A 26,635-nucleotide genomic window follows, 5' to 3' on the forward strand; every position below is an offset into this window, starting at 1 on the left:
TTGGATTCGGTACGTGGGCAGCCACGTTGATTGCCACCCTTTTATTGGTGATATCTGCAAACTAGCTCAGGAGCTAAACTATTTTCAAACATGTATTTCTGAAAATGAACAGCACAATAAATTGAATCGCCTCTTTTGTTGCTCGGCACTTTAGAAAGATCATATGAATATCTATAGAAGACATATCTCCTCTTTTGTACTCTTTACTCTTTTTTTTTTTTTGATTCAGCAAGATGTACTCATGAGCTATATAAATTGTCATTTTTACCCAAAAAAAGAAAAAGAAAATGAAAAAAAAAGGGCAAGAAACTCTTGGAGAAATGCCTGCATGCGCAAAGACAGCTACGGGGAATAGGATTACTCTCTTCAAAAGTTTGTGGAAGCTAATGGGAATCCAAATGGCTTAGAATTGAAATCACAATAGACATTTGTTTCGTGTCCAGAGCCGAAATGGCCGATTCCTATCGTTGCTATTTGTTTATGCACGAATCGGAACCAACTCAAATTTTCAATTTTAGCCTTCAACTAAAAATCTTCAAAAATTAATTATTTTTATCTATTTTTAATATATTTATCTTATTTTGACATTAGAAATGCACATCAAGAGTCTTGAAATTAAACATAATTTATTAATTTGGATTATCTAACTCGCAGGCCAGTGGGCCGATCAATGGAGATAGTTCTCTCCAATTTGGCCCCGAAACTCTTAGGGCTCATTTGGTTCGCGAGAAGCATTTTTTCTCTTAGGAATATGATTCCTGAGAAATAGATTTTTAGGAAAAGAATGCCTGGAAAAGTACTTTTGGTATGCTTGGTTGACCATGAGAAAGTAACAGATTTACAGAGTGCTTATGTTTGGTTGACCATTCACTTTTCTGGAAAAGTTATACATAATTTCTATTATACCCTTAATAAAAATTAGGTCTTTAATGCTTCTTTAATGCTGAAGGTCTATTTTGGGAAAAAATAAAAATGGAGTGATTTCCGGCTTCTCATGGGAAAGTTACTTTCCCATGTTTCTCATGGGAAAGACTTTTCCATAAAATGTGGGAATCATATTCACATGGGAATACAACTTTTCCGTCTCTCTCCTTTGAAAAATCCAATAACAAGAGCCATCTCATTATTTTCCATTGACTAAACTTTTTCCATTTCTTTTCCCGCGAACCAAACGAGCCCTTAGCAATAAGCAATTATTGCTCAAAGACATCTTTCAAAAAGAATTGCATACAGCAAAATATGATAACCAGTCAATTGCTTTAGTAAATGATGTATTAGCTAGAAGAATTTATATAGTTGTTAATTTAATCATCGAAAATCCAAGCAATTATAGCGGTGCTTGCTTGGTAAAACAGCATGTAGAGATGGAATTTCATAAAATCCAATAAACTAGAGGAGTGAAAAAAATTTGCGCTCAAGGACACTGTAATTTTTTTATACTGAACAATCTCATGCTGCATTATATGTGTGTGAACTACTGATGCCATTGCACTTGATCTGATGGACATATGATATGACTTGAGTAATGATAGGATCCTAATCAACTGGATGATTCATATTTTCTTATGACTTGTCCTAGTTCTCCGCTCTCACTAGCAACACCTTCCATGGGTTCATGGTGACAAAAATCATGGTGCTCTGGAAAGGGTGCAAGTCATGGCATGGCACTCCGATGGTTAGCCCACTTGAACATGGTGAACTGGAGGGGCTTGCCACCATTTCCACGCCTTCCCCCTCTCATGTACACCCTCATCCAATCCTATCACTCTCTTTCTTATCCTCTCTATCCCTTATTCCATCTCGAGACATGGTTGTATCTTTTGCGCAAAAGAAAGATTTATCTTTCTTCGCACGAATCTATCGTCGGATCGTGCAGTAGTTGCTTCGAGATCTACGCATGCAAATGAATGGAAAACTTTGAAGTGTTTTGAGATATATATGAAATGCAATCTAATGAGCAATGTCATAAAAGATCAATCATTCTTTCGCACGAAAGATACAACTCGCATCTTTAACCCTTCCCTCCCATCTTCCATCCAAATAGGGAAGATTGAGCCCATGCAGATACACCTCAAGCAACATTACAGCTTAGGCAGTAGTGGGCTCCATCCATGGGTCTTCAGGGAGCCCCCAAGTTTAATAGCCGCTAGCTCCCAAAACTTGATTTTTTTTTTTTTTTTTGGGTACAATAGCGGCTCACATGCAATGAGTGAATGTGGTAGAGACCCTTAGTTTTTCTATACAAAGCTACTAGAATGATGAACAGCAAAGGACGCAACTCAATCAGCCACACTATTTATCTTTCTGTAGGCATGCGCGGCTATGTAGAAGCCACACCTCTTAAGAGTCTATGAATGTCGTAAAGCAACGGCTTTTTCTCTACGGCGCCTCTCCAATTTTGGATCTACCCGGCCACTATGGCAGAGTCACTATAACAAAAAAAAAAAAAAAAAAAAAAGAAAGAAAAAAGAAGAAGAAGATATGCATGCACCTAGGACGCACCTCACAAAAAGTAATGCCCTCCCAGAACTTGAATTTAGCCTATCATGTGAAAAACGGAGTTGTGCGCCAAATCTTCTTTTTGCTTTAATGGAACAGTACCTTTCCCGTAAATGATTCCAACACCCTGTCCACTCTTCTAGCACCCACTCTATTAAAGCTGGACGTCGGAGGGCACCCTCCCTTTCCCTCCCCCCATCCCAATCCCGTCCCATGCCCCACGCTCCACGCCCAGATCAAATGGACCACACGGCCTCCTCCAAGCGCCCCAAGTTTTCCTCCTCCTCCGCAACTGCCGCCGCCGGGAACCACCACCGACTCCTCCTCCGAGAAGGACAAGAAGAAGTAGAAGAAGAAGAGCAGCAGAACCTGCTGCCCGGGCTGCCCGACCACCTGGCCCAGCTGTGCCTGGCTCTCGTCCCGCCGCCCCTCCTCTACTCCGTCTGCCGCTCCTGGCGCCGCCTCCTCTACTCCCCGTTCTTCCCTCCCTTCCTCGCCCTCTACGCCCTCCTCTCCTCCTCCGACTCCGACGACGATTCTGACATCGCCTTCTACTGCTACGACCCCCTCGCCGCCGCCTGGTCCCAGCTCCCGCCCCCTCCGCCGCACCCCCGACTCCTCCTCCACCACCCTTCCTTCATCGCCCGCAGCCTCCCCGTCCAGTCCGTCGCCGCCGCCGGCCATCTCGTCCTGCTTGCCGCCTCCACCCCCTCCCTCCTCCCTGCCCTCCCCCGCCCTCTCGTCTTCCACCCCCCTTCCGCCCGCTGGCGCCTCGGCCCCCCCTTCCCCTGCCCCCGCCGCTGGTGTGCCGCCGGCGCCGCCGCCGGGGTCGTCTACCTCGCCAGCGGGGTCGGCCCCGAGTACAAGGCCGACGTCGCCCGTTCCGCCGCCCGCTGGGACCCCCGCCTCGGCCCCTCCGCCTCGGCCTTCTGGGAACCGGTGGCGCCGCTCCGCCACGGCGGCCGCTTCAGCCGGGAGGCCGTTGAGGCGGTGGCCGCTCGGGGAAAGCTGTGCATGGTCAACATGCGATGCCGCGGTGCCAAGGAGGGCACCGTCTACGACGTCCGCTCCGACCGCTGGGAGGACATGCCGCCCGCCCTCCTCGCCGGCTGGACCGGCCCGGCGGCGTCAACGGACGACAACGGCAGCTCCATCTACGTGGTGGACGAGGGGAGCGGCGCCCTGAGGGAGTACGACTGGGATGGGGAGCGGTGGCGGGTGGTGGTGCCGGAGTCGGGGAGGCTGAAGGGGGCGGTGCAGATGGCGGCCGGAGGGGGGAGGGTGTGCTTGGTCAACGGCGGGGGCGCCGGCGTGGTGGTGGTGGACGTGGCGGCGAGTTCCGGGCGGATGTGGGTGGTGGAGCCGCCCCGGGGGAAGCGGGTCGTCGCCCTCCACGTCCTGCCCCGGATGACCCGGGCCGAATCCTGATCGTTCCCCTCCAGATCTACGGCACGTGAGCCAGCTTGCGGACGGAGCAAAAGACAAATAAGCTCTTTTATGACTTGACTCCCGGGAGTCTTACTCCTTTTTATTTCCTCACGCGTGTACACGCGTTTTATTTCCTTGTTTTTCCCTCGGAAGGAGCAACAAGGAAGGTCTTATATGTGATTGTATGTTTGGAAATTTCCTATTGGATTTGGCTTTAATAAGCATCACAAGATCCTTATCAGTACTTGGTGTGTTTGAACAAAAAGAAAGTTTTTAGTAGATGATACGAATGATACTTGTAAACAGAATTCATGGTACGAGAGCTATCTTGTTTTCGTTTGTGGGGAAATATAAGTTCCAGCAAATAAATGTGCTTGTTGTGCCCATGTATGTATGTAGAATTCTGTGAAAGGCACAGAAACTTCACCCTAGGCAAGGACGGTGATGAGCATGAAGACCACTCTATTAGTAAACTTCGTGCTAACATTTCCTAGAGAGAGAGATCTAGTTTTCATCATCCTAACAAGTACGGAAAGGGATTCGAGGTAGAAACTCTACTTTGCCTAATAGCTGTAGCTCAAAGGAGAATGAGACCTCCACCATTTGAATCTTGCATGGGGCACACAAAAATACATACATGGTAGTTTGGTTCAAATGCATGTGAGAATACTTAAGATGATCAGAGGCCAGTATTGTTTGCGTTACGAGTCCATGTGTTGTTGTCTAATAGTTTAGAAGATGTTGCAACAGGTTCGCTGTATCAGGAAGGGAAAAATAGGTCAACAATGAAGATGAGATGCTTCTCATATCGTCCTAGAGGGGGATTTCTTGACGGGTTTTAAGGGGTTGACTAATTTAGTATCTTTGGAACTCCGTGGTCATCTCTAGGATTATTTAAGTACATGTACATCTTTTCAATCTTTTGAAGTGAGGCGTGCTTTTGTTTTTTGTTTTTTTTTTACAATGGTTGCTCACATCAATCTAACATGAATGCAACTAGCAGAGTCAAAAGAAATAACAGCAAAGAAGGGGACCCAATCTGCCGCCCTATTTACCTCCCGGTACACATGAGCAGTTTGAAAGGAATAGCTGTCTCTCATCAGCCTCTAAATATCCCTAATAGTAGGTGGCCGCAACCCTATCGCTTATATTCCAAATCCGTTCGATTACCATGTCAAAGTCTCCTTCTAGAAAGATGTTATCTGTCCTTAGGATACTCCTCGCATAGATGATACCCTTCTATGCTGCTCTGAGCTCCGCTCCTATAGCAGTCATGTCATAAGTGCGTCGCCCGCTTGCAACAATCAATCTAGAGTTGTGATCCCGGATCACAAAATCCGTCCATCCTCTATCTCCTCCTGCAGAGACGCTACCATCGAAGTTCACCTTGAGGTGACCAGGGGGTGGGGGCTCCCAAATGACAAGAGTAACTTTGGGCGCTATGACAACCGTATGAGAACCCAGATATCCCTAGCCCTTCCAGGTGAAGTCACCCTAGTAGTGGTGATGTCTTGGCCGCATGACGGATGGCTCTATCCACCACAACCCTTGGGGATGCCCTCCTACCTTCGTAAGTATAAGCATTTCTGTCCAACCATATGTGATATGCCAAATAAACACAGGTGATGCCCCACTCTACAGTCCCCGGTCTCCCCACAAAATCCCTCAGATGATGTAGTAGATCCTCCACCGACCCCACACCCACGACAAGGAATATGGCGCCCTCCTCCAAACCAGCACTGCACGAGGGCAACCAAAAAGAACATGGCTAATAGACTTCTCTATGTTGGGGCACTTGGTGCAGAACTGAGATAGAAAAGGGCTGCTGTGGCAACAAATCAGTGAAAACAGGAGAAAGGGGAAGGAAGAAAGGAGAGGAAAAAAGAAAGGAAAGGGGAAAGAAGGAGAAGGAAAGAAGGAAGAGAAGGAGAGGGAAAAGAGAGAGGAGAAGAGACGTGGGGAAAGAAATTCTTAATTCACTTTCATCAACCCTAATCAACATAAAAGTTTCCTATAAATAGGACCCAATAAGAACAATTAAAATAAAACCCCCTTACACAAAATAATTCCCAATAAGCCCAAACTACACAAATAAAGTCCAACAATAATAAAACTGCAAGCAAACCCAGAAATAAAAGAAAATAAAATGCAAATAAAATTGGGGACTAAACGGCAGGGTGGTCAGCTCTGATGTCCCCATCAACTCCTCCCGGATGGGAGAAGCTCGACCCTGTCGAGTGCAGGTCTGGCCGGCTGTCGTACTGCTCCGGAAGGTCAGGGTCAAGGCGCTGCAACTCGGCTCGCGAAATCCACGTCACATCCAATTCGGATCGACCTTTCCACCGAACAAGATAACGTTGGTAGCTTCCTCTCCTGCATGAAACTTTGGAGGTGGAGGCTCAATAGCAGGTGATGGGTCAAGGTGATCAACAGAAGCGGGTGTATCAACAAAAGGGTCAGAAGGAATGAATGTGGACCTTTTGAATGGGACTAAATCTTCAATATTAAATGTCGCACTAATCCCATAGGCTTCAGGAAGATCTACAACATAAGCATTCGAACTGATTTTCTTTAGGACTTTGAACGGTCCCGCACTACAGGATTGCAACTTTTTGAACGTTCCCGAAGAAAGTCGTTCAGGTCTAATTCTCACCATGACAGAATCTCCTACATTCAACTCTTTATAACGTCTGTGCAAATCAGCAAGGGATTTATATTTTAAATTATTAGAGTGAATACGTTTGCTGATTTTCTGATGCAATGAATGCAGGTATGATGTAAATGATTGTGCAGACTCAGACACTCTATGTTGAAGAGACATGGAAATCAAGTTTATGGGCAGCCTAGTTTTATATCCATTCACCACTTTGAAGGGACTCATGCCTAAGGACCTATTGACCGAACTATTATATGCAAACTCGGCGGTTGGTAACACTAAATTTCAAGTCCTAGCATAGGCCGACGAAAATTTTAATTTAGTGCCAATCATGTGCCTAAGAATTTTTCTAAAGGAGCTCACGAATCTAACATCTCTATCAGATATAATAGATTTTGGAAGGTCAGAAGGTCTAACGACTTCATTGAAATAAAGTTTGGCAACTCTAGTCATATTGACATCTTGCCATGGGATCGTGGCACTAGACATAAAATCTAAGAGGTTGTTCAGCCTAGGAATGGGAAAACGATACTTAACTGTAATTTTATTGGGGGTGAGGAGTGTGGGTACAGCACAGGAGCTCCAACTCTCACGAACATACCCTTGGGTGAGAAGTTCGTCAACTTGACGTTTCAGTTCAGTATGCTCGTTTGGGTTGAGCCTACGATGAGGAAGATTGGGTAAGGATGCTCCGGGAACGAGATCAATTGCGTGCTGGATATCACGCATCGGAGGAAGTGTATCTGGAAGATCCTTAGGAAAAATAGAGTAAAACTCCTCCGGTAGGGGAACTACTATCGGTGGTTGCTCAGGGCTCGACTCCACATTGATAACCCTAGCCACGAGGGCAAACATAGGTGATTAGCTTTCGATATCTTTCATTACCTTAATGATGTGAAGTGATTCATCTTTTCGTAGAGTGGCACTCTTCTTTTCAGGGACGAACTCCCTAGGAGGCAATGAGTTCAGTATAATTTTCCGACCCTGGAACATAAAGCTACACGAATTCGAACGCCCATAAAGTGTGACATCCATATCGTATAGCCAAGGCCTTCCTAGGATGACTTGACCTACGTCCACCGGAATGCAGTCGCACTAGATTTTGTCTTTATAGGATAGGAATTGAATCGGGACGAGGCATCTTTTCGACACCGAAAGAGATGTCTTATCTACCCAAGCTACTTTATATGGGTTGGGATGAAGGGTAGTTTTCAAGCCGAGGCGGGAGACAACTCCGAAAGCAATGGCATTAATACAACTTTCGCTATCAAATAGGATTTTGAATGTTTTACCATTGATCTTAATGAGCGTATAAAATAGGGAGGTCCCTCGCCAATCTTGTTCGGTCTTAGTCCGAGTTAGAGTGCACCTAACCACATGAAGCCTAGGATTTTGGTTATTTGGATTAGTGGGCTCCTTTTGGGGTTCAGCCTAGAGAAACTCTAACCCGGTCTTGTCGTCTCCAAAGTCTTTTACAAAATCCTCAAAGTTTGGCTCATAGACTTCTTCGACACATTCATTCGCTTGAGTCCCAACTTCTAGTTCAGTCATGAGATAGGTCTTGACATTACATTGGGACGCTATATGGCCAAATTTTTGGCTCCTGAAACATTGGGTTTGACTTCTAGAATGAGGATTGGGACCTAGTATACCCTTTTCTTTATCATTTGAAGGGTTCTGGACAGGTATCGGGGATATCTGAATCGGTGCTTGGCTAGGGCCGGGCTGGTTAGAAGGATTGGGAAGCTGCCTGGGTTGTGGGAGGTAGTTTTGATTAGGTCGGGCTTCTGGGGCCATGGGTCGAGGGTCGGTACGCCTCACTACAGGAGCTTGTAAGAAACTATCTACATCTTGAGCCAACTGCTATGCTTGGCCAAGAGTAATAATCTCTCGGAGGATTAGTTCTTTCTGGATCTCCTCGCGGAGTCCTGCCCGAAGCCTAGAGAGAGTAACAGTCTTCTCTTCGATTACACCGCACCTCATATGAAACTCCTCAAATCGTGCACTGTAATCAGCAACGGTTGATGTCCTTTGAGTTAGTTTCTGCTACCTATCCATAAGGCATTGTCGGTAAGAGAATGGCAGATACTTCTCATTCAGCTTTTTCTTCATATCCTCCCAGGTGGTGATACGAGAAAGCCTTTGGATCTCACGCATATATTCAACATTATGCCAGTACCAATGAGCTTGCCCAATAAGCTTCATTTTAGCGAATCATACTTTCTATCGTCAATCATTTCATACCACTCAAAATAATTATCCATGGCTGCTCTCCAATCAAGATACATGCTTGGCTCTAGTTGACCAGCAAATGTGGGGGCATCTACTCTTACGGTACGAAGTAGTCGTTCGTCAAGATCGCACTGGTGATCAGGAGGATGTTGGTTCCTAGGGGGATGGGGAAGACCTACAGGTGGTGTGGCCAAACCAAGCTCGGGATAAGCTGCGATTGAGGTTGACGGTTCAGGAGTCCTAGGATGTTGCACTAGAGCTCAGATCTCTCGTTTGAATTCGTCTTGATCAGCTCGTAATGCAGCTAATTGTTCCAAAATATCTTGTAGAACTCTGGGGTCCATGGTGGGTAAAGGGGGCTGAGAGTCAGTGAGGAGGTACTCTCTACCACTACGGGTTGGCATGCAGGAACTACTCTAGTTGGTGATATAATATGCAATGCTACTAATAAACCCTAACTTACCAAATGCAATGCATGACAACCTACTAATGCGATCTACTATAATTCGGAAATCAGCAAATTTTCACAAAAATAACTTAAAATTAAATATTACTAATTTGTACTTTGGTTATTTCAGAATTAAAGTAGAAAATTTGTCACTATAAGAAGTTAGGTTGCAAACACGTATTACAGTCGTTCTAATCCTAAAATAATTTGATCGACGGATGTTGAGAATTATCCTGTCGCTAAGGTATGCTAATTTAATATTTAGATTTAAATGATGGGTAGGATGGGTGTGGTAGTAAATGTTTCAGATTTTGCAGTTTGACAGAAAAATAAGTTTTGGCAAAATAGGAATGTCATGCAAGAGAACTAGAACATAACTAGATAAACAAACCCAAAAGAAAGAAAAGCCTGTTACCTGTGGCGGATGCAGTCAACCGGAAGCGTCCGTTGTAGAGTCTCGAACATGACATTGGCGCCGGGTGGAGCTAGCTGGAGCGATGGGCCTGGATCTGCAGCACAAGGGCTCCTAGACTTCTGAAATGGGCTAAAAAAAGGTGCTGGATCGGGCCTGAAACAGGGTCTGCGGCCGATTGAGCTTGGACCGCGCTACAGTACGGCGCACGGGCTGGGCTGGCGGCCTGCTAAGGAGAACTGGGCCAGGCTAGTCGGGCTCGGATGTGGCCTGATGCCACCTCTCGGCTGGCAGCCTGGCACACAGGGATTGAGGATGATAGTGTTATTTTGATGATTAACAAGTAATTATCTAGAGTATGTTATAAGTTAAATTGATACTTCATTTATAAGACTATTATTCTCAGGATATTTGTATAAAGTGATATAGATACATTTTATTGTTTATTTGAATGAATCTAACCTTGAGATGCAGTAAAGTGTGGATTGAGTCGACCCAAAGGATGATTGGGTCGACCCGGCACATCAAGAAATCATTTGGCACACTTCTGCAAAAATGGCACAGATGAACAGTGAGTTGGGTCGACCCAAGGAAAGCATGAGTCGACCCAAACATCAAGATCCTCAAAACAAGACAGAACAATGGTTCTCTGGATTCACTGAGAGGGTCGACCCAAGAAGTAATTGAGTCGACCCAAGCTTGAGTCGACCCAAACCCTGAGAGAGTCGACCCAAAGGCAAGACAGAAAAGAAGACAGAAAATGGTTCTCTGGAATTACTGAGAGGGTCGACCCAAGAAGAAGTTAAGTCGACCCAAGTGAACTTTGAGTCGACCCAAAGAATGGTTGGGTCGACCCAAGGGAAGGAAGGCTGAATTTCAAGTTTCTGTGTTTTCTGAGAGAGTCGACCCAAGGAATGTTTGAGTCGACCCAAGTGAAAGTTGGATCGACCCAAGGACAGGTTGAGCCGACCCAAACACGGGCTGAAGCATAACGGCTAGTTCTGCAGATGTATTTTTTGTCCTTCCCAAAGTCAGTAACGGCTAGTTTTTGAATTCTAACCATTGGGGCTTGTCCAATGGATGTAGGAGACTATTTAAAGTGGCACTATTCATCAAATAGAACAACTTTTGAAAGGAATATCAAAGAGTACACAAGAAAACAAAAGTGCCCTAATCTTCTTCATCCAAGTGCTTCATTCAAGAATCAAAGAAAGGGGTTGAGCAGATTCAAAGAGTCATCAAGAGCTCCATCCTCCCTTGTAGAGTGAAGCATCCTTGACAAAGAAGAGAGAAGCCACTTCAAAGCGATAAATATTTTCTATACTCTTCTTTGTAGTTTATATTGTTTCATTTGCTCATTTAGGAGTTTAAATCTTCTTTCTTTATTTGTTAAACAACTTGTAAAGGTTGGTTGGTGAGCCCGAAAAACCAACGGAGTAGGTTGATTGGTGAACCCGGAAAACCAATTGTAAAGGTTCGTTGGTGAGCCCGTAAAACCAACAAAGATTTTTGGTGAACCCGGAAAACCAAAGTGTAAAGGTTCGTTGGTGAGCCCGTAAAACTAACAAAGGTTTTTGGATTGTGAGCCCGGAAAACAATCCAACTGTAATCCGCGAGATTATAGTGAATTCCCAAGGGGTCGCTTGGGGAGTGGACGTAGGTGCTAAGGAGAGCACCGAACCACTATACTTTGTGTTGTTTGTGTTGTGATTTGCTTTAGCTTACTAACCATCCATTTGACTTGAGTAAGATAGTTTAAATTTAAAAGAAACTAATTCACCCCCCCTCTTGGCTTGTCACCTTGGGCAACAGGGGTGTCCCTGATCGCGGATGAGAGCTAGATGGGACCGGCTTGGACGAAGGCTCGGCAACGGGTGCTGCAGGCGGTCCGGCCGGAGTAGGCAGCGGCCGACGGCGCACGGCCGCAGTGGTGGAGCATGCGGGCGTGGGGAAGGAGGCAGCGGTGGTGGCAATCGGGCGGTCGCGGGAGTGGCGGGGATGGGGACGGCGAGGCGGCACGGCTCAGTGGGGAGGGAGAAGATGGGGTTCGAGCGATGGTGGATCTCGGTGGCGGCAGGAGGCGGCACGGGCGGAGGCGGCGAAGGCGGAGCGGCATAGGTGGAGGCGGTTGAGTGGGATGCTCGGCGGCGATGTTCGTCGGTGGGGAGGCGCAGGCGGCGTGGAAACACCGTGGACGAACGGCGGCTCGGCGTAGACGGCGTCGGGGAAGCAACGGCGGAGGCAGTGATGCGGCGAAATAGCCGTTAATGAAGTCTGTCTTCAACCGCTAACGGACTTGGTTTAACGTCGCGGTCTTCACGGCGGTGGTTGCGGGACGGAGGCAGAGGCCCGATTGCGGTTCCGTGGGCGGTGGCGCCGGGGTAGTCGACCATGGATTTCCGGCGGGCGGCGACTTCCTCCGACGATCGGTCACGGGACCGACGGTGGCAGATCCATGGAACTCGTGGCAGGTGGGTGTCCGTGGGGCGCGATGACCTCCGGCAGCGAACCAGCGGCACGGCGGCGTCGTGAAGGGAGACGACGGTGGGTGTGGGCACAGAGACAGGGAAGGGCCAACCACGAAGGGGCTGTTCTTTTTTTTTTTTTAGGGAGGAAGAGGAAACGGAGCACTCGGAAGGGGCTCTGTTTAGAGGCTCCAGCGTGGAAGACAGGGATAAACCCAGCATAGACCGGATCGGGGCTTTGGCAACAGAGGCAAAGCCCGCCAATGCTCTGATACCAAGTTGGTGCAGAACTGAGATGGAAAAGGGCTGCTGTGGCGACAAATCAGTGAAAATAGGAGAAAGGGGAAGGAAGAAAGGAGGGGAAAAAAGAAAGGAAGGGGGAAAGAAGGAGAAGGAAAGAAGGAAGAGAAGGAGAGGGAAAAGAGAGAGGAGAAAAGACGTAGGGAAAGAAATTCTTAATTCACTTTCATCAACCCTAATCAACATAAAAGTTTCCTATGAATAGGGCCCAATAAGAACAATTAAAATAAAACCTCCTTACACAAAATAATTCCCAATAAGCCCAAATTACACAAATAAAGTCCAACAATAATAAATATGCGAGCAAACCCAGAAATAAAAGAAAATAAAATGCAAATAAAATTGGGGACTAAACAGCAGGGTGGTCAGCTCTGATGTCCCCATTAGCACTCCTCACACATCAGAGTGATCCTGACGCCCCTTCTTGCCAGCTCACTATGGGACGGTAGATAGCCCCAAGTCACCTTCCAAATGAATAAGAACACTTGGGGGTAAATGCGCAACCTCCATATCTACCAACCCTCAATCTGCTGGGTGGTCTCCCTCGCCATCAGTGCCTGTAGATCCCTAACACGCACCCTCGCTCTCCTTATCGGAGTCCACATCAATCTATCCATCGTCTCCTCAGTAGAAATCGGAAGAGCCAGAATCCTCTTAGCTAATTGCTCCCCAAAAGCATCCCGGATCATTGTCTCGTTCCATCTGCCAGCACCTGGAGTAATCAGATTGCTGACTCTGCACCTCGTCAGTCTCGCCAAATCTACCATTATCGGCATCCACCCTAACAGCTGGTCGGCCACCCAGGCATCCTCTAGAACATCAATGGATTGCCCATGGTCAATAGCCCACTTGATTGCAGGGAGCACCGTCAGAGCACGAGTGCAAATCTCTTTCCAGATGAAGGAGCTACGGCGCCCAACTCGGAAGTCAGCCACCGCCAAGCACACTCCATACTTGCCCCTAAGAAAGGCACACCACATATTGTCTGTCTCTAGGATGTACCTAACTGCATGTCTCGCCTTATTCGCCTCCAGGTATACATGAGCAGCCTGAAAGAAGTAGCAGTCTCTCACCAGCCTCTGAATATCCCTAAGTAGTGGGTGGCCATCACCCTGTCGCTCTACATTCCGAATCCACTCGATCATCATGGTACAGTCTCCTTCTAGAAAAATGTTATCAGCCCTTAGGATACTCCTCGCATAGATGATACCCCCCTATGCTGCCCTGAGCTCCGCTCTTATAGCAGTCATGTCACAAGTGCACCGCTTACCTACAGCAATCAATTTGGAGTTGTGATCCTGAATCACAAAATCTATTCCTCCTCTGTCTCCTTCGGCCAAGACACTACCATCGAAGTTCATCTTGAGGTGACCAGAGGTGGGGGCTTCCAAATGACAAGAGTAACTCTGGGCACTATGACAACGGTATGGGAACTCTAGATGTTCCAAGCCCTCCCAGGTAAAGTTGCCCTAGTAGTGGTGATGATCTCGGCCGCATGACAGATGGCTCTATCCACCATAGCCCTCAGGGATGCCCTCCTACCTCCAAAGATATGAGCATTCCTGTCCAACCATATGTGATACGCCAAATAGACACAGGTGATACCCCACTCAACAGTCCCCGGTCTCCCCACAAAATCCCTCAGATGGTGTAGTAGATCCTCCGCCGACCCCACACCCCGCGGCAAGGAAAATGGCACCCTTCTTCAAACCTGCACTGTCTGAGGGCAACTAAGAAGAACATGGCTAATAAACTTCTCTGTGTCGGGGCATTACTCACACATCATAGTGGTCCTGACGCCCCTTCTTGCCAGCTCACTATAGGTCAGTAGACAACCCCAAGCCACCTTCCAAATGAATAAGAACACTTGGGGGTAAACGCGCAACCTCCAAATCTACCCACCCTCAATCTGCCGGGTGGTCTCCCTCCCCATCAGTGCCTGTAGATTCCTAACACGCACCCTCGCTCTCCTTATCGGAGTCCACAACAATCTCTCCATCGTCTCCTCAGTAGGAATCGGAAGAGCCAAAATCCTCTTAGCTAATTGCTCCCCAAAAGCATCCCAGATCAGTGCCTCGTTCCATTTGCCCGCACCTGGAGTAATCAGATTGTTGACTCTGCACCCCGTCAGTCTCACCAAATCTACCATCGTCGGCATTTGCCCTAACGGCCGGTCGACCACCCAGGCATCCTCCAGAACATCAATGGACTGCCCATGGTCAATAGCCCACCTGATCGCAGGGAGCACCGTCGGAGCATGGGTGCAGATCTCCTTCCAGATGAAGGAGCTATGGCGCCCAACTCGAAAGTCAACCACCGCCAAGCACACTCCGTACTTGCCCCTAAGAAAGGCACACCACATGCTGTCTGTCTCCAGGATGTACCTAATTGCATGTCTCGCTGCCGAAACCTCTTGCCTCGCCGCTAATGAGTACACCCCCAAGCTACCTAACCCGACCGGCTGGCATATCACCTCCCACACCACCAAGTGGCGTGCTGCAGATTGGATGGCATTATATATTACTGCTGATACAGGATCAATACTATAGATGTTTGTAACTATTTTTTCTTCTTAATTGTTTGACAATTTTTTTCTGATTTTTATGGGTGTATTTACTCTAGATTGGTCTAATGAGTTTCAGTTTACTAAAAAAATAAATATTAGGTAGTAAATTTTTCTTGCTTAAAATGTAAACATTAAGTTAATCTTACAGGCAATTGGCTTAGATCGATGCGACCCTAACACAAATGTAACTTGGAGAACTTACCTTGACTTTCTGAAGCCGACATACTACATTATCATTTCATTTCATGAGAACTGGTAGCAAGTAACAGCGTACATTTGTGGCTAACCACTTGAAAAGGTGGCTTAAAACGGGGAGCAGGTGTCTGCTTCATAAGAATAGAGGTAATAATCCTCAGGTACAACAGACATGTCTTGTAAATGACTCTAGATACTGTGGAATCAACTGACATGACTAAATTGAACATGAAGTCCGAAGAAATGAATACAAGATCCACCAGCCATGACCTTTTAGCTTGCAAGTTTGTCAGTTTTCTCCGCATTCTATTTGAACATGAAAGCAGTTGAATCAGGGAGAGGTTATATCACTGAAACAGAGGAGAAACCTTGGGGCCGGAATGTACCCAAGTTTCTTGTGCTTGGTGGAGGTTTAGCCCTTGCTTGCACTTTTTTTTTTTTTTTTTTAGGTCAAAATGGTATTTTATTTCTGTTGGGGGGAAAAATGGACTACCCCGTAAATACAATTAAAGCACCCAAATCCGACAGCAAGCCGAGCTCAGAAAACCGAGCTGAGCTCAGAAGGCCGAGCTCGTGCAGACTGAGCTCATGCAGTCCGAGCCGAGCTCATGCAGGCCGAGCACAGAAGGCCAAGCACAGAAGGCCGAGCTGACCTCAGAAGGCCGACCTTGTCGTTCACATGCTGCAGCCATGCCCTGCAGCATCCTCACTGCACCATGCTTTATTTGCCGGCCACGCCACGACATATCAACCAGGGATCATACCCTGCTACGACTATCAACGCCTCACCATTCCCAAGAATGGACTGCACTGCACGTCACAAGCAAGCTCTGACTGCGCGCCATCTCCTCCCATGATGAGAACGGGCCATCCACAGCAACTCATTACTTCACACGCCCACGTCCAATCATGACAGTAACCCTTTAATTCGCCCAGTCATATCACAGGTAACCCTGCCACTCCTATAAAAGGAGGGCTTCTTCCTCCCAAAGGGGAGACTTCGGACTTCTACATACAGTCCCTCTCCTTCTCCAAAATTAAGCCCCCCTCTGATTTAAGCATCGGAGGGCCGGCGCCGGAAACCCCGCCCACCGGCTTTTTGCAAGTCCTCTGGAGGATGTCGCCCGCCGACGGACCGCCACCCGCCATCTCACGCCGGAGCTCCTACTTCTCAGCCAACGGCCGCCCCCGGGTCCAATTTCCAGCAATAGTTGGCGCTAGAGGAAGGGACCGAGTCGTGGCCATGAAGCTAAGGAGTAAGAGAGCCTCTAACGCCTCCTGGCATCGCGTACCAAGTTCTGGACACTTAATCCAGAACCCATCACCAAGGCCTCCGGCGGATCTAGTCCCCCAAGTTCAACCAAAGCAGTTCAACCTGCTTGTTCAACAAGTCCAAGCACTCACTGCGGCCGTTCAAGGCCTGCAGCAAGTAGAAGAACAACCTCTACTACCTCCTCATGAGCATGAGTCCTCAGGATGCCACTCGCGATGTCATTTCTCTATGGAGCGTCGCCACCACCGAAGCTCCCACCGAGCTCGACCCCCAAGCCGGGAGGGCTTGTCACGCATCCATTATTCTAAGAGCTCGCGCCGAAGCCTGACGCCTCGAGTACGGGAGCATCCATATGAGGCGGGGTCTGCCCCATGCCAAGCTGCAACAGGAGTCCCACCCGAGCTCGGCAGAAAAGTCGAGGACTTGGAGCGGCAGATACAGATGCTTCAAGACCAAGGCCCAAAGCGAGACGCCGACCTTGACTTTACAACATAGTCTCCATTCTCCCAATGGATCATAGATGAATCAATCCCCCAGAGGTTCAAGATGCCACAGATTGAGTCATATGATGGCTCATCCGATCCTCTGGATCATTTGGAGAGCTACAAGGCCCTTATGACACTCCAAGGAGCCACAGACGCTCTACTCTGCAAAGCCTTCCCAGCGACTCTCCGCAAAGCAGCTCGTCTTTGGTTCTCCGGACTAAAGCCCAGCTCGATTCTCTCCTTTGAACAGCTGGGCAGGCAGCTCGCCACCCATTTTGCCGCTAGCCGGCGTCAGCGCCGGACCTCAGACTCCCTCTTCGCCATCAAGCAGAAGGAGGGAGAATCCTTAAAAGACTATATTAGTCGTTTTACCTCGGCCACATGAGAGGTTCGCAATCTTGACCAGTCAATCGCCATGTCGACTTTGAACACTGGAGCTCTGTCCTACAAATTTCTCTTCTCCATCGAGAAGAGCTTCCCCGCCGACTTTGTTGAAATGTTGGCCCGAACTTGCAAGTACGCCAAGGCTGAGGAAGCCATGGCCTCTCGGCGAGAGGCAGCCGAACAACCTGCCAAGATGCAGAAGATGCGCCACGAGGAGCGCTCCCAACCAAGCAGTAGATCCCCCTAGCATGAGAAAGAGCCTCCTTGGCCCAAGAGCCTAACTCACTCAAGGTCTCCCCTCCAAAAGTTTCAGACATACACTCCCCTCACATCTACCCGAGCAGAGATCCTCATGGAGATTAAGGGTCAGGGCTACCTCCAACCTCCATTGAGGATGTGACCGACAGAGTCGCGGAAGCACTCAAAAAAGTACTGCCACTTCCACCGAGATCGCGGCCATGATACGGAGGATTGCTACGAGCTCCGTGATGAGATCAAGGCACTTGTCCGCCGAGGTCGGTTGAGTTGTTTTGTCCATGATCATGCCTACAGGAGAGAGCCTGAGGATCAAAACCTAGTGCCACGTGAGGAGTAGGACGACAACTGACCTCGCGCGGGCATCAACAATATCATCAGAGGGCGGGCGAGTAGAGGCGCCTGAAGCATCGAGCTCGGAAGAAGGAGCTTCCTCAAAGCATCCATGCACTACGAAAGTTATCTCCTTTTCTGATGAAGACCAAAAAAGTGTCGAGCCCTCTTTATGACGATGCTGTAGCTATTTTCTTCATCATTGCAAGGCTTTAAAAAGGATTTTATTACATAATGAAAGCTCGGCTGATGCCTTATTTTGTATGCCTTCCAAAGGATGAGCGCTCCTCTGGCTAGATTCACAGGAGATTCCACCCCAAGAAAGTACTATGAAGTTAAATCCTCTCATGGTCCAGAAGACCAAGCTCATGCATGCCGAGCTCAGAAGGCCGAGCCGAGCTCAGAAGACGGAGCCGAGCTCATGCGAGCCAAGCTCATGCAGGCCGAGCCGAGCTCAGAAGGCCGAGCCGAGCTCATGCATGCCGAGCCGAGCTCAGAAGACCGAGCCGAGCACATGCAAGCCGAGCTTAGAGGACCGAGTCGAGCTCATACAAACCGAGCTCAGAAGAACGAGCTCCAAAGGCCAACCTCAGAAGGCCGGTGCTGAGCCAAATCCTGAGGGACTTCGAAGCTCGAGAGCCATTAAAATGTCTCCAAAAAGGTACAGGATGCCACTTTGGCTTTAAATAATTTCAATATTTTACCTATTTTCAGGTCGAAGAATCCAAAAAATGACCTACGGGTATCCCTATCTCCAACGTCGCCCCGTTCCGAATAAAGACGCACAATCGCCAACGGACGAAGTCCGTCTCCTGTATGTGTCTCCAATGATGCTCCGATCAAACTCGAAACTCCAATTCGACGCCATTCGACGACATTCGACGCCATTCGACGACATTCAACGCCCTTCGACGACATTCGATGCCATTCGACGCCCTTCGACGACCTTCGACGACATTCGACGACATTCGACGCCATTCGATGACATTCGATGATATTCGATGCCCTTCGACGATATTCAACGCCATTCGACGACCTTCGACGACATTCGACGCCATTCGATGACATCCGACGCCACTTCGACGACATCCGACGCCACTTCGACGACATCCGACGCCATGTCAACGCCGTTTGACGTCCTTCAACGCCATTCGACGCCTCCTACGACAACACGCCCCAATCTGATGGGTCACCCTGCTGAGTCGACCACAAGCCAAAGAAGGCCGCTGAGTCAACTTGAAGCACTTAGCTCCAACTGCATGAGAGGTACATCCTACTTGGCACATACATCTTCATAGATATTTGGCTATATTACAGGATGATCGACGACTGGACTACTTCCTTCGCCCGAGCCAAAAAACAGCTCGAACTTGGAAGTCGGAGATAGTGTTGGGGGGAAAAATGGACCACCCCACAAATACAATTAAAGCACCCAAATCCGACAGCGAGCCGAGCTCATGCAGGCCGAGCCGAGCTCAGAAGACCGAGCCGAGCTCATGCAAGCCGAGCCCAGAAGGCCGAGCCGAGCTTAAAAAGCCGAGCCAAGCTCATGCAGGCCGAGCCGAGCTCATGCAAGCCGAGCTCAGAAGGCCGAGCCAAGCTCATGCAGGCCGGGCCGAACTCAGAAGATCGAGCCAAGCTTATGCAAGCTGAGCTCAGAAGGTCGAGCCGAGCTCATGCAGGCCGAGCCGAGCTCAGAAGGCCGAGCTCATGCAGGCCGAGCTCAGAAGGCCGAGCTCGTGCAGACCGAGCTCATGCAGTTCGAGCCGAGCTCATGCAGTTCGAGCCGAGCTCATGCAGTCCAAGCCGAGCTCAGAAGGCCAAGCATAGAAGGTCGAGCTGACCTCAGAAGGCCGACCTCGTCGTTCACATGCTGCAGCCATGCCCTGCAGCATCCTCACTGCACCATGCTTTACTTGCCGGCCACGCCACGATATATCAACCAGGGATCATGCCCTGCTACGATTGTCAACGCCTCACCATTCCCAAGAATGGACTGCACTGCGCGCCACAAGCAAGCTCTGGTTGCGCACCATCTCCTCCCATGATGAGAAAGGGCCATCCACAGCAACTCATTACTTCACACGCCCACGTCCAATCGTGACGGTAACCCTTTAATTTGCCCAGTCATATCACAGGTAACCCTGCCACTCCTCCTATAAAAAGAGGGCTTCTTCCTCCCAAAGGGGAGGCTCGGACTTCTACATACAGTCCCTCTCCTTCTCCAAAATTAAGCCCCCCTCTGACTTAAGTATCGGAGGGCCGGCGCTGGAAACCCCAGCCACCGGCTTTTTACAGGTCCTCCGGAGGACGCCGCCCGCCGACGGACCGCCACCCGCCATCTCACGCCGGAGCTCCTCCTTCTCAGCCAACGGCCGCCTCCGGGTCCAATTTCCAGCAACAATTTCATATACCTCTAACGTGAGTACAGCCTACCACGTCAAAAGAGAGTAAACAATACAAAGAGTGTGGAATGCAGTCTAGGCTAGTCTAGTAGACCTCTCCAGTGTGCCAGACAACATAAGTAGTCTCTTAATTTAAGGCACTCATGTTTGGAGTTGCAAAAAGGTTCATGAAGTAGAAGAATAACAGTGAAGATACTTCATTTTAAGGTTCATGAAGTAGAGGTTCACCTTAGCACAACAGTAAAGATACTTCATTTTGATCTGGATTTCGAAACATGAAAATGGCTGCTGGCCCTCCCAAACCTAGCATTTTCACTGCACATGTTCTCAATGTGTCACCTCAATCTCCATTGTTGGTTTATTGATTAAATAATTCAAAATTTTGATATTTTATGAATAGTCTCGTGTTGGATATAAAACTATACAAAATATATTTAAAATATAAATCCTTATCTTGGATTTCCGAATAAATTGGTCTTTTGAGCGGATAAGATTCTATTTCTCTCTCCTCTCTCTAAAAATCACGTGCTTCTAATTATTTTTCACGCAGCATCATAAGTTAGGAATTGAAAAAGTAAATTGAGCATTAGGTGAGTGGATTCAAGTGCACCTTTTGAGCATTGGAGAATGGAGGATTAGGAGAGATTTTCTTCAATCTATTTTACTAACTTTCACCGTGGCTGGTTCAATTTTGACCTTGATTCTCGTACATTGGAGTGCACTTTAACGAAAACATATAGCAATTATATTTTAGAAGTAGAGTTCTACTATAAAGGAAATGCCTTTGTGCCTCGAATTAGGAAATGCCTTTGTGTATATATACAACCATTTATTAAATAATCAACACAAAATAGTAATATTAAATTAAGAGATTTTCAATATTTAAAAGATTTTCCAACATCCTTATCATTGGGGAATCATGAGCATGCTCGTCGAACGGGGTGACCTGAGAGACGTATCATGCGCGGTGTTTACATCTAAATAGAGAGTTCTTATATCACTATACTGTTCCTTTTCTTCTCTTGTTCTGCAAAGCAACTCTCCTTACACGAGCCAGGCAGAATTCAGGAGCAATTTTCATCTGCTTTGGCTTCTTAAGGTATTTTTAATTTCTAATTCAATTGAAAGTACATAAAACGTCTGACAAAACCTGATATATGAACCACTAGATTGTGATTATATTATCTATCAAGTTCATGGATTAAGGTGAAAGTACATAAAACATCTAACAAAAAAGTTGATATATGAACTACTAGAGTGTGCATTCTATTATCTATCTATCAAGTGTTTGGTGTAGGAAATTCATAAAGATTGTCTAATGTAAGAAGGCTCATGATGCATGAAGAGTGTGTCAAAAAAAGTACTATTTGTTCACCAAGGAGATGGATATGTGGGTGGTGTTGGCGAGGTCATCAAACAAAGTCTCGAGTTTCCTCGTGATATCATAAATCGCCTTTTAGAAGGTTTCTAATGTCCCTCATAATTATAGTTTGCTGGATTTTGTAACATGATATGGAAATATCAGTAGGTAACGAAAGACTGCATCTATTATAGAAGTCTACCTATGTGCATTGTATAGCTACTGCTGCTGCTGCTCCTTCTTCTTCTTCTTTTGATTTAAAGTGGGGAAGAACCACAAAAAGGAGTACACGAAGACAAAAAAGTACATCCACTTTCCATATCCAACCAGCGCTTTTTGTTGAAACGGCTAGTTAGAGAGAGAAGCTTTGAGGAGCAAGAAAGCTCCAAGGAGAGGGAAAGCTTTGAGCCTATGCTCCAACGGCTAGTCCTCAACGGCGGGTGCTTGGCGGGGTCGTCGCTGTCGATGGCGAAGGTCTCCGAGAAGGCAAAGGCTACCTGCGAACGGAGGAGAGAAACTCGACTCGTGGGTGCTCGGCTCATGTGCTCGGCTCCGAGAAGGCAAAGGCTACCAGCTTTCGTCGCCGTCCACGGCAGGTTCTCCGAGAGGGCATGAGGGCTCCACCTGCGAATCGAGAACAGAAAGCTTGGCTCGCCGGTGGGCGCTCCACGTGCTCCAATGGCTGCCACGGTGAAGTCCTCTGAGAAAGCAGGGGAGCTCCAACGGCTGATTGTGGGAAGGGACGCTCCGGCGTAGCCGTGCGACTAAAGGCCGGCTTTCGCCGGTGGGTGCGCAGCGGAAGCTCGGGTGGAAGCTCCGGTTCTCATCGTATAAACTTATCATTTCCTAACCCTTTTTGTTAAGCAGGGGACCATCTTTAAGACTTTCCTTGTCGGAAAGGTTGTCTTCTAAGGGACTAACAGAAGGGATTTCCGGCGTGGCTACAACGTGGTGTCAATGGCTTGACGAAGGGCTCCGGCGGCTCTTCAACAGGATGGAGCAGAAGGCAGGCTGGAATGGGAAGCAACCGTCGGGGAAGACGATGGAGGGGGCAGCGGGATAGGTGAAGAGGTCCGGGGCACGGGCGAGGCCAGGGCCCTAGGTGACCCACCGGCCCACGGAAGCGGAAGTGGAACAGCTGAGCCGCTTCTTGACAATTTTGGAGTTGCCGGAGGAGCAGATCGAGGCCGCGCGCCGAGAGTGGGAACGGCTGTTGATGGTTGTCTGCAGCATTGACTGCTGGGTACCGGCCGATTGGGTGGCCAAAGATGTGGCCGCCTGTGGAAAGATGGAAGGGGAGGTGGTGGCGGTGCCGCTTGCCGATGACCACCTCGCCTTAAGATTCTGGTCAACAACGGACTGAGACCGGACGCTCTCTAAGGGCTCGTGGGTGGTGGCGGGACAGCTCCTCGTCATAGAGACATAGGTGCCAGACTTTGTGGCTGGGGAGGACGCCGCGAAGACTGTGATGTTCTCGCTTCGGCTATCCTGGCTCCCACCGGAGTACTGGTTGGACATGACCATCCTCCAAAATGCGGCCCAGGCGGGGCTGCCACTTGCAGTTGACGGGGTGAAGGTGGCGATCGACGCCATCGAGCCCCTCCTTCCGGATGTTCGGATCCAAGGGAAGATGAAGGTGTTGGGCTTCATGCGGTGGTCTCAGTGCCCTTGGGCCAGAACTTGTTCAAGCTATTGGGCATGCTTAGTGCGCCTGGCGCGAGGGGCCCACTAGAGGGCTCGACAGTGGGATCGAATGCGGTCTTTTGGTTCGTTTCTCCAGCCCAGGTGGTGGTGGTGGGTCCCCAATCAGATGCGCCCCCAGCGCTGGGTACAGGCAAAGCGAAAGCTTGTGACGGGGGGCCCACAGTTGGTGCCCTGTAGCAGCGACGGGCGTGCACCAGGAGTGCGCCCCGAGCAGGACTAGGCTGGATGGAGAGGCTTGTGCGGCAGGTGTCCTGGAGATAGAGGGCCGCCCCGCTACCCTCTTGGAGGCGGCGTAGGGTGGCTCGAAGGTGGTTTTGGACACGGCTGAATCGAGTATGCCATGAGTAGGTGTGGGAGCAGCTCTTGGAGCTGCGACTTTGTGACGGGCTACACCGAGTACAGGGATGCTTGGAGGCTGACTGGGAGTCCTATGCAGTGGAATCCCAAGGACTGTCTGGAGGTATTTTAGTATTGTGGAAGCAGGGGGTTGCGACAATGGACGTCTTTCCGAACTGTCCTCAGCAGGTTGTTTTGGTTGTTACAAAACCTAATGCAGTTCTGTGGGTATTATGTGGTATGTGAGCACGGATTATGGGAACAAGAGAGTCCTTTAGAATGAGATTACTAACTTGGTCTCTCGGGATTTTTCAACAACTGTGGTGGGTGACTTCAATTATATTTGAATGCTACTAAAAAGAGGGGAGGAAGGGTCTTTACTGATACGGTGGGTAGAAGAGAGTTTTGCGACTTCTTGTCGCAGAACGGCCTAGTAGATCTAGGCTTTTTCGGGCCACGGTTTACCTGGTGTAACAATCAATTGGGCAGAACCAGGGTATAGGAGTGGATAGACATGACCATAGTGTCCCTTGATTGGATCCTCCAATTTTTCACCTATCAGGTCAGTCATTTATCTCGAATCGTTTCTGACCACTGCCCACTGTTGATTTCGACAGGCACCACTGCCCCTTCTGCTTTGAGAAGGTCTGGTTGTCTTATCCTCAATTCTGGAACATTGTTCGGGGGGCCTGGAATATACCGGTGCGAGGAGATGCTATGCAAAGGGTTTCACGTAAATTGGAGCTGACCAAGAGACGGCTCCAACGATGGAATCGAGAGGTCATGAGCAACATCTTCAGAAGGTTAGAAGAGGTGGAGGCTGCGATCGCTAATCTTCAATGAAGAGAAGATCAGGAGGTGAGCTCCCGGAGGATGACATGATGGACCTACGGGAGCTACTTCCTCCACATCACTCAATACTACGACAGCATAAAGTCTTCTAGAGACAGAAGTCTAGGATCTAGTGGGTCAGACAAGAGGATCGAACACCAATTTTTTCCATCGGACGACGGTCATCAGAAGGTAGAGGAGCATGATCCGCTCTCTATGAGACAGGATGGGCCAACGGGTGGAGGGGGACCTTGCAGTTAGATAGGTCTTACTTGACTTCTTTTGCTCCAGATGGACGGAGGACAGGGGCTCTGAGGATGTTGGCCAGCTCCCGAGGGCGGACAATGGAATCAGAGCCACTGAGAATGCGACTTTGGTTCGGCCAGTGTCAAAAAGGGAGGTGCAGATGGCAGTCTAGGCTCTAGCAGAGAATAAGGTTCTCGGACCAGACGGGTTTCTCCCCTTTTCCTTTTGGAGATATTGGTGCATCATTAAGGCAGCAAAGGTGGAGGCAGTTTAGTGCTTCTTAAGTTGGGCAGTGATGCCCGAGAATTGGAAGGCCATCTTTGTCACATTGATACCGAAGTGCTAGGAAGCAGTGGAGCCAAGCCATTTTAGGCCCATCAGCTTGCGTGCAACCCTATATAAAATTATGGCGAGGATAATGGTGGGCAGGATGAAGCCCCAGCTACTCGCCATCATCTGCCAAGAGCAAGTTGCTTTTGTGTGTGGTAGAAATATCTCTGACAACAACATGCTGTCCCAGAAAATAATATGGGACCTTCAACGGGCCCTAAAGCAGTGAAGCTTGATAGCAGCCAAGCTAGACATAAAGAGAGCTTATGATAGAATTAGGTGGAGCTTCTTAAGGAGAGCACCGGTGAGCTTTGGTTTCCACGTGATCTGGATACATTAAGTGTTGGGGTGCGTTCGGGGTTCAAGCTTTTTCATTTGGTCAACGGCATGCTGTCATCCTTTTTCAAGTCCACCATGGGGCTTCGACAGAGATGTTTGTTATCTCCATACTTGTTTATTATTTACTCTGATATTTTGTCTCGTGCATTGCGGGTCGTGTGTGCAAAACGGAAGCTGTAAGCTTACATTCTAGCGCCGGATGCTCGACCCATTTTTCATTTACTTTTTGCTAATGATTATCTTCTTTTGGCTAAGGCACAGACAATGGATGCATAGGTCCTCAAGGGCATGTTGGCGGATTACTGCGCAACATCAGGGCAGAGAGTGAACTTTCAAGAGTCAACCATCTCCTTCAACCCAAGCATAAAGCACAGGTCAGACAAAAGATCTAGAGGATACTAGAGATGCCAGAACAAGAGGAGACTTGGAGCTACCTAGGTGTACCCATCACAGGCAGGAGGTTGCGGATGGCCGAGTGCTTTGGTCTGGTATAGCAGATTCAAAGCAAAGCAAGTTGGAGGTTTGGAGGGTGTCGTCTCTCTCTATTATGGGCAGATTGATGCTGGTTAGATCAGTGTTGGGCTCCATGCTCGTCTATCTCATGGCAAACACTGTATTGCCAAAGACAGTACTGATAAGGATTGAGCAACTACTCCAAAGCGTTTTGTGGAGGTCGCATTGAGGATGATAGTGTTATTTTGATGATTAACAAGCAATAATCGAGAGTATGTTATAAGTTAATTCGATACTTCATTTATAAGTCTGTTACTCTCAGTATATTTGTATAACAAGTTAAAGATGCATTTCATTATTTACTTGGATGAATCTAACCTTGAGTCGCAGCAAAGTGTGGATTGAGTCGACCCCAAGGTTGATTGGGTCGACCCTGGCACATCAAGAAAGCATCTCGCACACTTCTGCAAAAATGGCACAGATGAACAGTAAGTTGGGTCGACCCAAGGAAAGCATGAGTCGACCCAAACTTCAAGCTTCTCAACAACTCAGAAAATGGTTCTCTGGAAATACTGAGAGGGTCGACCCAAGATGAAGTTGAGTCGACCCAAGCTTGAGTCGACCCAAACCCTGAGAGGGTCGACCCAAAGGCAAGACAGAACAGATGACAGAAAAAGTTCTCTGGAAACCCTGAGAGGGT

At 48.3% G+C, this 26,635-nt stretch overlaps 1 protein-coding gene across 1 annotated transcript; it reads left to right on the forward strand.

Annotated features, from left to right (window-relative positions):
* Positions 1-2,674: 2,674 nt before the first annotated feature.
* Positions 2,675-4,313, forward strand: KUF1 (KAR-UP F-box 1). The gene has a single exon (XM_008778570.5). It carries the CDS (start codon positions 2,713-2,715, stop codon positions 3,925-3,927), a length of 1,215 nt encoding a protein of 404 aa, XP_008776792.3. The 5' UTR covers positions 2,675-2,712; the 3' UTR covers positions 3,928-4,313.
* Positions 4,314-26,635: the final 22,322 nt, after the last annotated feature.

The sequence above is a fragment of the Phoenix dactylifera genome, chromosome 10, assembly GCF_051530095.1.
Source record: "Phoenix dactylifera cultivar Ajwa chromosome 10, Ajwa_hap1_PhDact_Kaust_v1.1, whole genome shotgun sequence".
NCBI classification, from domain to species: Eukaryota; Viridiplantae; Streptophyta; class Magnoliopsida; order Arecales; family Arecaceae; genus Phoenix; species Phoenix dactylifera.

Excerpts from the sequence above, each read along its gene's own strand:
- KUF1 (XM_008778570.5), top strand. The coding sequence starts at position 2,713 with ATGCCCCACGCTCCACGCCCAGATCAAATGGACCACACGGCCTCCTCC.